Below are 13,726 nucleotides of genomic sequence, written 5' to 3'. Positions count from 1 at the left end.
CGGGGTCTTCCATGCCCTGTCCTCTGCCTAACAACCATCCATCTTATTAATTCTCACTCCCTGCCATCACTACTTGACTGAGTTGCAGCTGAAGATCATTAGGGCTCTTCCGAGGGCCCTTAAGAGGGTGCCCGTGGAGTAGTATGCCTCTGAAGTGCCCTTGGCAGGCTGGAGTGTGTGTCTCGCTAGCAAACATATTGCCAGCTGATGAATTCCTCCGCCGAGAAAGAGGAGGAAGGGGGGATTCGGGTCAAGCACAGCAGGGAACGCGAGTGACACACAAAAGGAACGGAAGGTTGGCTCGGTGCTGGAATGACGTTCGAGAGCGAGCAAGCGGCGGTTCGGGTCAGACGGCCGGTACAGCGCTGAGAGCGGCACCTGCTCAGTCGTGTTAGGGGGTCAAAGGGAAGGATTGTAGAGGAAGTGCCAGCGTGTAGATCAAGGAGTAGGGGGAGGAGGTGGGGGGGAGGTCGCCTGAGGCACGGCAGGGAGCAGGGTGACAGAGTGGTGGTTTGGGAGTGGATAAAGGACAGAGAGGATGAGGCGCAGCTCCACAGATTAAGTGAGGGTGATGTAGGCTGAGGCCTTCTCCTTCAGTTGTCTCAGACACAGATGACAGCTCCAGCTCCCTGCAACACACACACACACACACACACACACACACACAAACACACACAAACACACACACACACACACACACACACACACAGACCACATCACAGATCAAAAGTTCAATCACAGCCATTGTAAAGCCCTGCGGATTAATCCCTCGTTTCAGACAGAGCGTGAAGTAACACCGTAAATTAAAGCTTGATGTTAAAACACCACATGCTGTGTGTGTGGTTTGTGGATCGAGGGGATTTGACAACTAGTTTGGGTTTGGGTGGTTTGGCATGGGATTTGAAACTTTAATCAAACATCGACTTGAGGCCGCTGTCAAACCGCAATTCTCTACCCTCTGCCTGTAAAGTGTATTTAGACACTGCTCTGGTTCGCCTGGAGGCACTGTGTGAGGATACAGACTATACGCTGGAGCGGCTAAACAGTAGGCACAGTAAAGTATGCATCTAAATATACACAGGGCCGCGGCAGCGCTCAGACGGTGCAGTACAGTAAGTACAGAGCGGGTCTGTCGTGATAAACAGCTGCACCCCTTCAACTGTAAATCTGTTGAATTCTGAAAATGCTTTATTGTAAATCAACAGCGCTAGGTGTGTAGGCAGTGCATGACACTGTTAGATAGAGTGTTTAATACAAGTGGCACCGCTATGTTCAGCCAAGTGACACCTTTTCCATGGGAACGGATTATCTCTCCAGTCTCTACTACTCATCTCCATGACAACACAATCAAACATCCTAAGGCAGCCATCTTATGTGTGGTAGACGAGTGACAGTTGTGGAATATTTGATTTGAACAGGGCTGCCCATTTCTGTAACGATATCCACCGTGTATCCACAGTCTATCTGTACCCTTCCAGCCCTGTCTCATTGTATCCACCCTCAGGTGGTTTTCAATATGGCACTGGTTCCCAATGTGGGGTTCAGGAACTGCCATGGGGGTCCTTTCGGGATGCACAGGGTCCTCAGTAAAATGAGGGGCTTTCACTCCTTAAAAGTCAGCACGGTGACAACGTTTGACCGTCCTGATCGCTCTCCCCGCTATGGTAGAGACACAATAATTCTGTTTCAAGTCATTTCTAACAAACGCCATCTTTCCAGGTGGGGTTCCTCGGGATCTGCAGTCTTACCAAATGAACTGATCCATTTGGAGGTTCTCTGATGTTAAAAACCATTTGGGAACCCCTGGTCTACAATATGTGGCATCTCTACAAAACTGTGTCCACATTCTGCTCAGTGCAACCCAGTGTTGCTGTGCTGTACCTACCCTCTGGTGGTTCAGACATGGGGGGGCTCAGACAGTACATGTGGTAGCCTCTGTCACAATCATCACAGAACAACAACTGGTCCTGGAACAGAAGAAAATGCCCAAATGACAAACATTATGTTGTGGGGACACATTTAATCAAAGCTGAGGACACAGACGTCTTTATTTGAACAGCGGGAATGTGTGCGGCACTGGAAAACATGAACACATCTCTGTGTTTGCCTGTATAAATACAAATGGAGAGGCTGGGCTGAGAGGGTACATACATGTCCCTTGCTTATAGTTTCCTGTCCAAACCGGCTTTTTTTTTTTCTTTGTTTTTTTTTTTTCTATTATGAATCCACTGATCTCTGTCTGCACTGTCAACAGGATATAAAATGGTAGCAACTGATGACTGGAATGCTAATCTATGCTTACTGTCCACAAATTAAAAAAGAAAAAAAAAACAGCTTTCTTGTCAGACATGCATTTTTAAATTCTGTTACGGGTTTTAAACGGGTTTCATGCATCCCAGGGTCTCTAATTGGGCAGCAGGGGTGGCCTGGTGGTTAAAGAGACACTGAATCCCTACCAGCTCCAAGGGCTCTGTTTGAAAAGAGAATTTTCCTACAGGGATCAATAAAGTATCCCCTTAGTGTTAATATACGTTTACTCTACATGTAAAAGGAGCATGTAAATCTTCAATTCAAGCAATAACATGATGTAAAATGGAGTTACAAGGGTGTGTGTGTGTGTGTGTGTGTGTGTGTGTGTGTGCAGCCACACGTGTGTATAGTAGGGTGGTAGATGTGGAAGAGGGAGAGGGATCCTACGTCATTCTCAGAGGTGCCACACAGGCTGCAGGACTTGCACTCAATGCACTGCCAGCGATAAGTCCTCACCGCAGCCGTCATGTTCACTGTGAACTGGAGACAGGACGGGTGGCCTGGATGCACACACACACACACACACACACATGCACGCACACACACACATACATACACACACGCACACATTACATATTGCAACATATTGCAATATTTTGCTGTATTTTCAGACACATCCACCATCCATCTCTTCATATATATATCATTTTTTTTTTTTTGCTCTCTGTTGGTCATTTGTTTACATTTAAAGCCCATCCATTTTATTTTATAAAATTAATTATATGAGATAAATTAAATTTGTAGTAATCTCACAAACTGCAGTGATGCCTTCCATGAAAAAGCAAAAGATGAAGAATAACTGTTTATCGGTCTTATGGTACAGGCAGGTGCATATAGTCCCAAAAATGAGATAAGAGGTATAGGATGAGATAAGGTATAGGAGGACTGTGCTCTAAAACACAGCTCTGACCTTCTGTTCACACAGAAAGTGTGAGAGTGCAGATCTCCTGTACTTTACTGTATCTCTTATGATAAAGCTAAATGTAAACACATGAGTGTTAACACATGAATGTAACACATGATATCATCAAGTTTCATTGGTTGGAGGAAAATTTATGGACAACAATTTTACTGCACATATTTAACATATCTACAATTATGGAATAATGCAGATATACAATAAAGATAAAGGGGTATGTTTCATATTTGAACCTCCATGTTGCCACAGGATTGTCTTTTCTTTGAATTTGAGAACTAAGGTGTAAAACCCCTAAAAAACAAATATAGCAGCACTTAAAAACTTTAGTTAGGAGCTCCATAGCATTACTACATAACAACCCCATAATTGGTTTTGAGGGTGTACTGAGGAGCCTTTTCCCTTAGCTCTTACTCAATTTCTCTCCTAGTAGGCATGCTACTCTCACATGACCACAAGTATATTGTAATTTTATTAACACCTTCCCATCCTGACCTTTACAGGCCTTATTTTTAGTTGCTTTTATGTCAAGATTTTTCAGGAAATTAAGCTCAGTGTGTAATGTATGCGGCAAAGGCATTTCAGAATTTCAGAAACTGAGAAAGGAGAGCCCCGACCCGTCGCGTCACCCCTACCTGAGCGTCCGCAGTCAGCACAGGAGATGAGGTCTTCAGGACAGCCAGTCTTCTTGGAGCCTCCAAGACAGAAGTCGCAGTAGCCATTAGCGATCACCGATCCATCTGCTGCTTTCTTAGCTGGAAGAAAAAGAAAAAAGAGAGAAGCGGGTTAAAAAAAAAAAAAAAAAGAGGGACTGTAATATCTAGCTCCCACCTGACTCTCTCCTTTGAGATCTTGGCCTTCATCCGCACTACAGTGCAGGAGGATGGAGAGCGCAGTGTAAAGTCAAAAGTAAGTCAGTGTTACGAAATCTCACCCCGGAGTGAAGGAGCTGTATCGATCTCCAGATGGCAAGACAGAGAGGAGAGAGCGTAAGAGGGAGAGACTAGAAAGTCACAACAGACCAACAAAGCTGAGATCGCCAAATAATCGCTCTGGTGCTGAAAAGGGAAATTGTGTTGAAATCTGCTGGGGAAGAGTAAACGGCATAGTGAAAAAGGCAGACAGACAGAGAGAGAGAGAGAGAGTGAGAGAGAGAGAGAGGGAGGGAGGGAGGGGGGTACAGTATACTGTAAACAGAGAGTGAATACAGGAGAACAGTAAAGTGGTAGGGGGTAAAACAAAGAAGCGGAAGGGAGATCTGAAACTGGGTCTCCCTTGCCAGACTGCGCACCATCCCAGCTGGGCTCCACATTTTCTCTCTCTCTCTCTCTCTCTCTCTCTCTCTCTCTCTCTCTTTCCATCTGTTTGTTTTGGTTAAAACAAGCATCGTCGCAGGCCCGCGCTGAAGCCTGGGACTCACCGAGACACCGGCTCACCCAGGAAGTAGAGGGAGGGGGAGGTGTGTGGGGTGGTGGTGGTGAGGGAGGGGTGGGGGGGGGTATGGGGGGGTGGGGGGGTGGGGGGGATTCTTGCGGCAAGACAGACTCCACTGGGAGCCCCTGGGGTCTGGTAAATATTGTCAGAAGACTGGAGTAGGAGAGGGAGGAGGAGGAGGAAGAGGTGAAAAGAGGAGGGAGAAGTGTGTGTGTGTGTGTGTGTTTCTGAATGTGTGTGTGTGAATATTTCGGGGGTGGGGGGATAGGGGGGGGTGCCAGGACGGACCTGCTGCCCCGCTGTGCGGAGAGGCAAGTGCTCCACGTGAAGCCGTTTCATAATAACTATTAACAAGAGAGAAATTCCCCTGCCTGCCTGTGCACTGTATGTCTAAGTGTGTATGTGCGTGCTTGTGTGTGAGTTCCACATCGCCTTCCCTGCCTGTCTTTCTCTCTGTCTGTCTGTCCGTCCGTCCGTCCGTCCGTCCTGCCTGTCTTGCCACTGTGGATTGCATAATCACTTTAATGGCAGCGATCACGTAACCAGCACGGACTATTTGTATGTGTCCTCTCTTTCTCCACGATGAAATGTGATGGACGGGCCCTTCACAGTGACTCACCAGGCTGGACAAAGTAATCGTGAATACAGCAGAGTACATTTTGCAGGTGCACACACACACATACACACAGCCAAACACACATATGTACGCATGTATGCACACAGTATGCTATTCTTCCTGCGGACGCATAAAACTAAGCATACACATGCAGGTACACAGACAGGCATTGCTGCAGACCTCTTTGTAGTGCTACTGTTTGGAGTTTAAAGTGTGTGTGTGTGTGTGTGTGTGTGTGTGTGTGTGTGTGTGTGTGGCAGAGCCCTGTTCCTTTTCTCTCTAGTGAGGTCATTAATCCATCCAGTCCAGGGTGGAGCTAGGCATGGCTTGGGGGTACAGATGTTGAGGGTTGGGAGGATAAAAAAAAAAAAAGGAGGAATGAGGAGAATCAAGGAAGGAAGGGGAAGGGGGGGAAGTACAGAGGGATAAGGCAGGGGAGAAGAAGAATCAGAGAAGGCAGAGGAAAAGAGGATGAGGAGGGAAGGAGGCACGAGAGAGAGAGAGGGCGAGAGAGATTGGGTTTCTACTCCACGGGCTCTGGGTATAATCCTCTGAGAAATAATATAATAAAAACTCTCTGATCAGGATGAGAGAGAGAAAGAGAGGCAGGGAAGAAGAAAGCAGAGGGGAAAAGGAGGAAGAGGAAGCGGGTAGAGATGCTATACTGCAGTATTCAACTGGGTTATAATGAGCAACAGCCATGTGCAATTTACAGTCATCAATACTGTCAGAAATACTGGTGCATCAGACTCTGTTGGCCTGTACAGGCTACCGGCAATTTTCCAGAGGCTTTCAAACTCTGATGTACTGTAAATAAATACTAATGAGGTAGGTAAATACCTTATCATAAGGCAAGCAACCATCAGTACAGACCAATCATATTTTCAAAAATCTTCCCCAAAAAACGTTCTCTCATGTAGCCTTCATCAGTTTATTTACCATCATGTACACTAAAGATACGCTATCCAGTCCTAAAGATTTATGTTTTGAATAGAACGGCCAGTAAAAAAGTCAGCCGATTTTCACTGCATCCCCTGGTCTCAAAACTGTCTGTCCCTGCTACCTGGAAAACACAGCTCAATGTTTCAAGACAGATGGTTCCGTCCTCATAATGCTCCATAATCTCTTTTGCTGGTGATGACGCGACGAGAGCTCGCTGGTGTCAGCTCTTTTCAAACGGCGAGGGCCTCATTAGGGGGAAAAAATCTCTGCACACGTCACCTGGCCACCTCAGTGTGGCAATTTATAAGTGTAGGTGAGGTCAGAGCCAATGCAGGAGGCTGAGACTGACCTTTTATCAAGGGTAGACACTGGCCAGTCAGTGTGGGTCAGCTCTGTTATAATGGGTATGATGCAGTTGGATTGGTTACATATTATATTGAGGAGGTGATATATGTGATATATATGTGTATGTGTGTTTGTATTTATATATGTATATATCTATGTATATAATATTGTTATTGTATTAGTTTTAGTATCCTGGATAGTTTCAGTGTCCAGTTGTGGTAATTGCCAGTTTCATTTCATTTATACTGCCAAAAATAAAATTCTGCATTATAGATTTTTCTTAGCATTAAAATGGTCAAAGCGAAACTAATTTAATGAGAAACTATGTAATATCAATCAAAAAAAAAAAAAAAAAAAAAAAAAAAACAGTATTAGCCTAATTCATATCAGTCAGACCCTAACGTCTGGTCTAGTTGAGGATCGGTGTGTTACTGAAACATCATATACACACTGTATATTATCTATTGCCAAAATCTATGATACAATCAATTCTCAACACAGCAGGGAAAAAATAGATTACAACCCTTAATGGAAAACTGTGGGAAGACCTGATGCATTAATGTACAAATAAAGTCAGGAATAATACAGGGATAATATAGCTGTGTATTTATTTCTTAGGAGACTGCCTGAGCCAGATGTTTACTGAGTCTGGTAGGAGGGTATAGATGGTTAGAAAGCCGTACAGACATTGTGAACATACAGGCCTGGAGCCAATGCAAACATGTCTTCTTCTTGTCCTGCTCGAATAAATTGCTTTTTTTCCCTGTCTGTGCTTTTATTTGGGCTCACTGCTGCTTCTTGGGCTACACAATCCCTGGTGGGATCAACTACACAGGCATGCATGCGGACACACACACACACACACACACACAACTGAAAACACACATGTCGGCGAGATGGCACATTTGCATCTTGATCTACCACCACCACAGTAGTGTCTGTGAGTGTGTGTGTGTGTGTGTGTGTGTATGTGTGTGTGTGTGTGTGTGTGTGTGCGTGCTTGGAGGCCCCAGAGAGTGAATCAGCAGGTCTCAACACATGTGTGTGAGTTGGGGCTGCCTGCTCAGAGAATAAATAAATAAATAAATAAATAAATAAATAAATAAATAAATAAAACTCCATCAATGATTAAACGCCTGCGGCCATGTTTCAGGACCCGCCTGCAACCACAGACACGCCATCGCTGGCAGTGCGAGGGAGAAAGGGAGGGGAGGAGAGATGGAGAGAAGCAGAGAGAGCTAACGAGGAGAAATAAAAGGAGTGGAAGGCAGCTTGACGAAAGGGAGAGAGAGATTGAAACAAAGGCAGAGAAAGGGAGAGAGAGCGAGATAGAGAGAGGCCGTCTTAAATCAGGCTGCCAAGGTGGCTCAACAAGACTCCTTTCCCTTTTTTTTTCTTTCTTTCTTTCTTTCTTATTCTCTCCTTCTCGCCTCCTTGATGCCTCCTGTCCCTCACATTCTCCAAATTGCTACCCCTCCTGTTTCACCCCACCATTTATTTTGCTCCCCTCTTTTTTTTTGCACCTCCGTCTCTCCTCTTTTCTACCTGACCCTCCTCTGCCTCTCTCTCTCTCCTCCTTCCCTCCCTCCCTCCTCTCCTCCTCCAATTACCGGGAGGAGTATGAGCAGAACCGCACACTTCACAGCTTTCAAGTGTTGGAGAGAGATCCTCCTGGGAATTATCCAGCAAGAGATGAATCCTCAAATGCTCCTCAACGGCTACACACACACACACAACCCCCCCTCCACCCCTCCACCCCAAGCTCCCCGCTCCTCCCCCACCCCTTCCCCGTCTTTCCTCCTTCCTCCATGCCTAGCTATGATTTCTCTCTCTCTCTCTCACACACACACACTCTATCTCATTTTCTCTCCTTCTCCCCTCTCCTTCGCTACCTTGTGGTGTTATTTCTTCCTCTGAGCTCCATCTTTCCTTTGCTCCCGTTCCAGTTTACATTAATTCTCTCTCCACTTTTACTGGAAATAGTTTTCTCACTTCTGCATCCGTACTTCTCTGGGTTTGTGTGCGCGTGTGTGTGTGTGTGTGTGTGTGTGTGTGTGTGTGTGTGTGCTTCTACATACAGAATTTTAATAAAACAGTGATGAAGACAAAATCAAACCAAGATGCAAAGAGGCCAAGCTAAAAAAAACAACAACTGTGGGGTCATGAGCACAACAGAAGAGAAAAGAGAGGAAGATGAGAAAAAAAAAGAGGAGAAATGTGGAAACACTGTATTTCCAAAACTGAAAATCTTTCAATTCTCAGCAAATTTCCCAGCACATGAAGCCATTTTGTATGCTTGGCATTTTCTACACTTGGCTCCCTCATATTTTTCATCATCAGATTAGATGTTGTTAAATGTTAAAGTCTTCATTTTCACATCTCAGCATGCTGTTTTTTTTTTTTTTTTTAATTTATGTGAATGTAAGGGATTTTGGTATGTTAAATTATCCATCCTAAGGAGTTCTTTACTTTCACACAGACTCTTACAATCTTATTTGTCTAAAATGAGTGAAACAATTGCAAATAGGATGAGATGCTTCCACTGTATTCCAATGCAAATCAACTTTCTTGAGGAATTTTCTGTCCTCAGCTGTCACCATCGTAATACTAGCTGCATCATCTGCGTTATTTTGTCTTGCTTTAAGATATTTATCTCTAAACCAGACCAGAGTGAAGCAAACACAATTTTTTCTCCCGTTAGATGAAATATTTGAATTTGAATTTGAATAATATTGGAAGGAGAACAATATTTTAAGATGGTGTGTGAGCTGAAGTTATTTGTTAAGATGTGTTTCTGTTAAGAGAAGCAATGAGGAGAGGCTAGGAGGAGTCAAGGGATCATCATCATCATCATCATCATTACGCTGCCATCGTCCTCCAACCTTCACTCTCACTCCCTAGAAAAAAACGTTTAAACTCTAAAAGTCCTTCTTTTTCCTCCACTGTCTCCTTTCCTTAACCCCATCTTCCTCCTCCTGCCCCGCTCCTCCTCCTCCTCCTCTTCCTCCTCCCAGATCCTGACCTGGAACCAGTAGGCTCTCTACAGCTGGTCGATACACTCATCCTCTGGCTAGCCGCAGTGGAAGCCTCATCGAGGGGGAATTACCTTACCCTCCACACACACACACACACACACACACACACACACACACATACCTGTTGGCTTTTCTCACTTTCTTGACTTTTCTCATTTTCCTTCCCTGTTTTCTTTTCTGTTTTTTTCCTCTTCCACCTGCCCTTGCTATCTGCTTCATTTCCACTGTTGTTTTTTCTCGCCTTTGTCTCTGCTTGTTGATTTGACTCCTGGTGCACTCGCCCAGCAGTCCTGGACGTTGTTTGTCAGTGGAAAAAACAATAGAAAGCGACGACGATGGCACATTGGAGCGTAGAAAATTAAAGCCTATTAACCCGATGACCGTCAGATTTGATTTGACCCGGTCATGAGACTGAGAGGTGAAATCCATTTCTGAAAGCAGGTTTCTAAATGTGCAACTCTTGGGGAGAGTGATTCAGTGTGCTTCTATTAACCTCTACTCTACTCTACTCTATTCTATTCTGTTCTATTTATTTGTGGTCTATTCTAGCTTATTCTGTTCTACTCTCCTCTACTGTACTTTAGTCTACTCCACATTATTCTATTCTAACCCATTCCACTCACCTCTATTTGGCTTGATTCTATTCAAATCTCTTTTACTGGATTCTCGTCCACTCTTCTGTACAATACTGTACTCTATTCAATTTGATTATGCTCGACATTCTATTACATTTAAATGTGCCATTCTATCATATTCTGTTCTACCATGTATTGCTGTATTTTTGCCTACTAGACTCTATTCTATTTTATCCTATTCAAACCACCTCTACTGGACTTGACTACTCTATTCTACCCTATTGTATTCTGTTTTATTGTACTCTGTTCTGTTTCATTCTATTCTATTCTATTTGACTCTTGCCTCAGCTCGATTCTAATCCACTCTACTTGATTCTACTGTACTCTTATCTATTCAACTATACTCTACTTTGTTGTGTTCTATTTGAGTGTACTCTATTCTGTTCTGTAGATACACATCGGCCGTTCAGCTTTAGTTGTGTCCCTAGCAGAGTGAGTGAATATGCGTTGCCATGGTTAACGCCATCACAGGTTCACCATAAAACAACAATAAACGACAAAATATCAGATTTGCTCATCAGCAACGTTAAACAATGAAATGGTTTGGGTGGGAATCAACAAGCAGCGGACGAGCGTGTTCTGTGTAACACTGCAAGTGTTTCTGTTCTTTTCTATTACAAGAGACAACAAACACTCCGATACTGCAGGTATACACAAGGGGAAGGGAAGGGGGTGGGGGTGAAGAGGTGTAGGAGGAAGAGAGTGAGGAGGAGGAGGAGGCAGAGGATTTCAAGAAGTAGCAAAGGGGGAGAAACGGAGAGAGAGAGAGAGAGAGAGAGAGAGAGAAGGAGGAGAAAGATGAGGAAGCAACAAAGGGGAGAGAGAGAGAGAGAGAGGAAGGCGGGAAAAAAAGTGGCTCCTGTTGTATCGGAGCAGCGGTGTGTGAAAACACACACTCTGCACTCCTGTCGCCTCGCTGCTTAATGAGGAGAGCCTCTCAGGAGCAGCACACATACACATACATACTCACACATACACAATGAGCGCACACAGACAGATGAAAACACACACACACACACACACACACACATACACACACAGAGATTTATAACCAAGCCTTTGCATAATAACTTTTGCAGTCCGGTTCCAGTCCCATCCCCCACTTGCTCTCTTTAATGTGACGAATGAGAGTCCCTCTGCCCCTAATCCAGCCATACACGCACACGCACACGCACACACACACGCACACGCACGCACACACACACACACACACACACACACACACATGCACACACACACACACACATGCACACACACACACACACACACACAATATTGTACATATTGTATGAAGAAATGAGAGCATGAACAATGGTACAGCGAAAAAGGCACAAATCTGGCAAAAGCACATATATTCACGCAGAGCCACACAAGCCTGAGCAGCCAGGGAGCCATCATCAGGTTTTTTATGCAGACAAGGAGACAGAGAGGCAGTCAAATGGAAACCGTCAGTCACAGATGAAAAGTCACTTCCTCTCTCTCTCTTTTTCTTCCTCTCCTCACTCTTCCAATCACCTCTCTCTCTCTCCTCTCTCTCCTCTCCTCTTCCTCTCTGCACTTTTATGCTTTCTCATTATTGCTACTCCTCTCTGTCTCTGATTCAATCTCTTCTCTGTGCTTCGTTGTGCTTCATTTTTTGCCTCCTTTTTCTTATTTGGTCTCTTTCTCTCGTTTTTTTTTTTTTTTTTTTTTACTATGGAAGAGGAAATTGGAATTCCTTTTCTGCAATCCATCTGTTGTCACTGCACCAATACCACACTCTATTCTCTCTCTCACTCTCTTTCTCCCTGTTTCCACTCTTTTCCTCGTCTCACCCCACCTCCACCCCACCCATAACCACACGCGCACACACACACACACACACACACACACACACACACACACACACACACACACACACACACACACACACACACACGCACGCACACACACATATCAAAACAGACAAGTACTACTTTCACTCTCATGTCCAGTCAGCAGGTTGCATAACACCCAGTGCATTGTGGGTCTAGATGCGTGCAAGTGTTTGTATGTTTGCGTGTGCGTGTATGTGTGTATGTATGTGTGTGTGTGTGTGTGTGTGTGCATGCAATGTGAGCTTCTGTGCAGGGATGACATTGCAAAGTAAAGAGGACAGAGGAGGTTTTGGTGCATAATAAAACTTGATCTATGGCTGCTTTGTAATCATGCTGACCTACACACACACACACACACACACACACACACACCCACACACACATGCACGCTCACACACACACACACACCCTGTCAGCCTCTGCAGTCTGCAGATATCTGCAAATTCTGTGAATAGACACACATGCAAATAAATCACGCACACATGCAGAGAAGCTAACACACACAAGTCGCCCATAAATCATGCATGTGGATAAATCGACGTACGTACACACACACACACACACACACACACACACTGAAAAACTCTCGCACTCAGAAGCATACACACACATGCGCACATACTTGAAGGAACCATTTAGCCAACATGGATTTGTTTCCCTGTCGATACAGAGTTAAAATGCAAATTATTAATCCTATTTTGGTCTGGGGAGAGCCGGCCGGGCATGTGACTGTGAAATCCTGTTTAAATTGTGCCTAACCTCACATGGTCCACCGTGCTGTGTGTCCGCCCTGCTTGTTTGAGCACACTGTCAAAAATGACTGGCCTTACACTCGCGGTCTTGAAAAGCCCACAGCAATGCATGCAAAGGAGAATTTTGCCCGGAGAATTGTTTTGACTCAATCTTTGGTGCAAAGGTCTCACTGCTGTGGAGTCCCTGCACCTGTTAATCTGATACTTATAGGCGTCTTTCCCCTTTTAAGTTTGCCTCCTGTAAGTGGCGCTGTTTTCTTTGTCTTATCAGCCATGTTGGCTATGGACCAAGCTATTTTTCTATTTATTCTAGCAAACTGGAAGTGTAAAACACATCACTTCCAGCCAGGAGAGCGCTACCAGACACTGATCAGCTCCAGATTTTCTAAAACTGTTTCTAGAAGGGCAGCGGCAATACGCTTATCTCCTGATTCAGTACTGTCACAATATGATATGGGGTGCAAGTCAGTTTGTGTTGAGATTCTTTAGTAATGTGGTTCTGCAAGTATTGTGATTGGATATTACAATTTATTGTGATTTTTGTTCTTGAAATTTCTCAGAAACTCCTCTGTACTGTCAGTATACCTGGAAAATCACACATCCTCTGAATACCCTCGGGCTCTAGTTTGTGGCTTTAAAGTTTAATGAGGCTGTGATGATCTTAACGGTCACAATAGGTAATTTTATACAGTGACGTAAAATGGTTATGCCATTTTCCCCTCACCAAAATTTAGCTTAACTTTGGAGCAATATTTAACCCTCCTGCCCAGCATCGATGGATTGCTTAGGTTGTCTCGTTTCATTTGATACCATTATCTTTACTCAATTAAGGAATAAAAAAAATCTATCAAAATTGTACGAAAAAGAATCACAATACTTAAGTCA

General features: G+C 44.4%; 1 protein-coding gene across 1 annotated transcript in view; it reads right to left on the bottom strand.

Annotated features, from left to right (window-relative positions):
- Nucleotides 1–558: 558 nt before the first annotated feature.
- Nucleotides 559–13,726, bottom strand: part of dpf1 (double PHD fingers 1) — a 40,839-nt gene continuing 27,671 nt past the window's right edge. Inside the window, exons 10-13 of the mRNA XM_030066204.1 lie at nucleotides 3,862–3,981; nucleotides 2,698–2,810; nucleotides 1,886–1,967; nucleotides 559–629 (exon numbers count right to left, since the gene is read on the bottom strand). Of these exons, the coding sequence (XP_029922064.1) occupies nucleotides 559–629; nucleotides 1,886–1,967; nucleotides 2,698–2,810; nucleotides 3,862–3,981 (386 nt within the window). The remainder of the gene's footprint in view (nucleotides 630–1,885; nucleotides 1,968–2,697; nucleotides 2,811–3,861; nucleotides 3,982–13,726) is intronic.

The sequence above is a fragment of the Myripristis murdjan genome, chromosome 13 (assembly GCF_902150065.1).
Source record: "Myripristis murdjan chromosome 13, fMyrMur1.1, whole genome shotgun sequence".
Taxonomy (NCBI): domain Eukaryota; kingdom Metazoa; phylum Chordata; class Actinopteri; order Holocentriformes; family Holocentridae; genus Myripristis; species Myripristis murdjan.
Note: the sequence above shows the minus strand (reverse complement) of the source record. Positions and strands in the feature narration are given on the sequence as shown.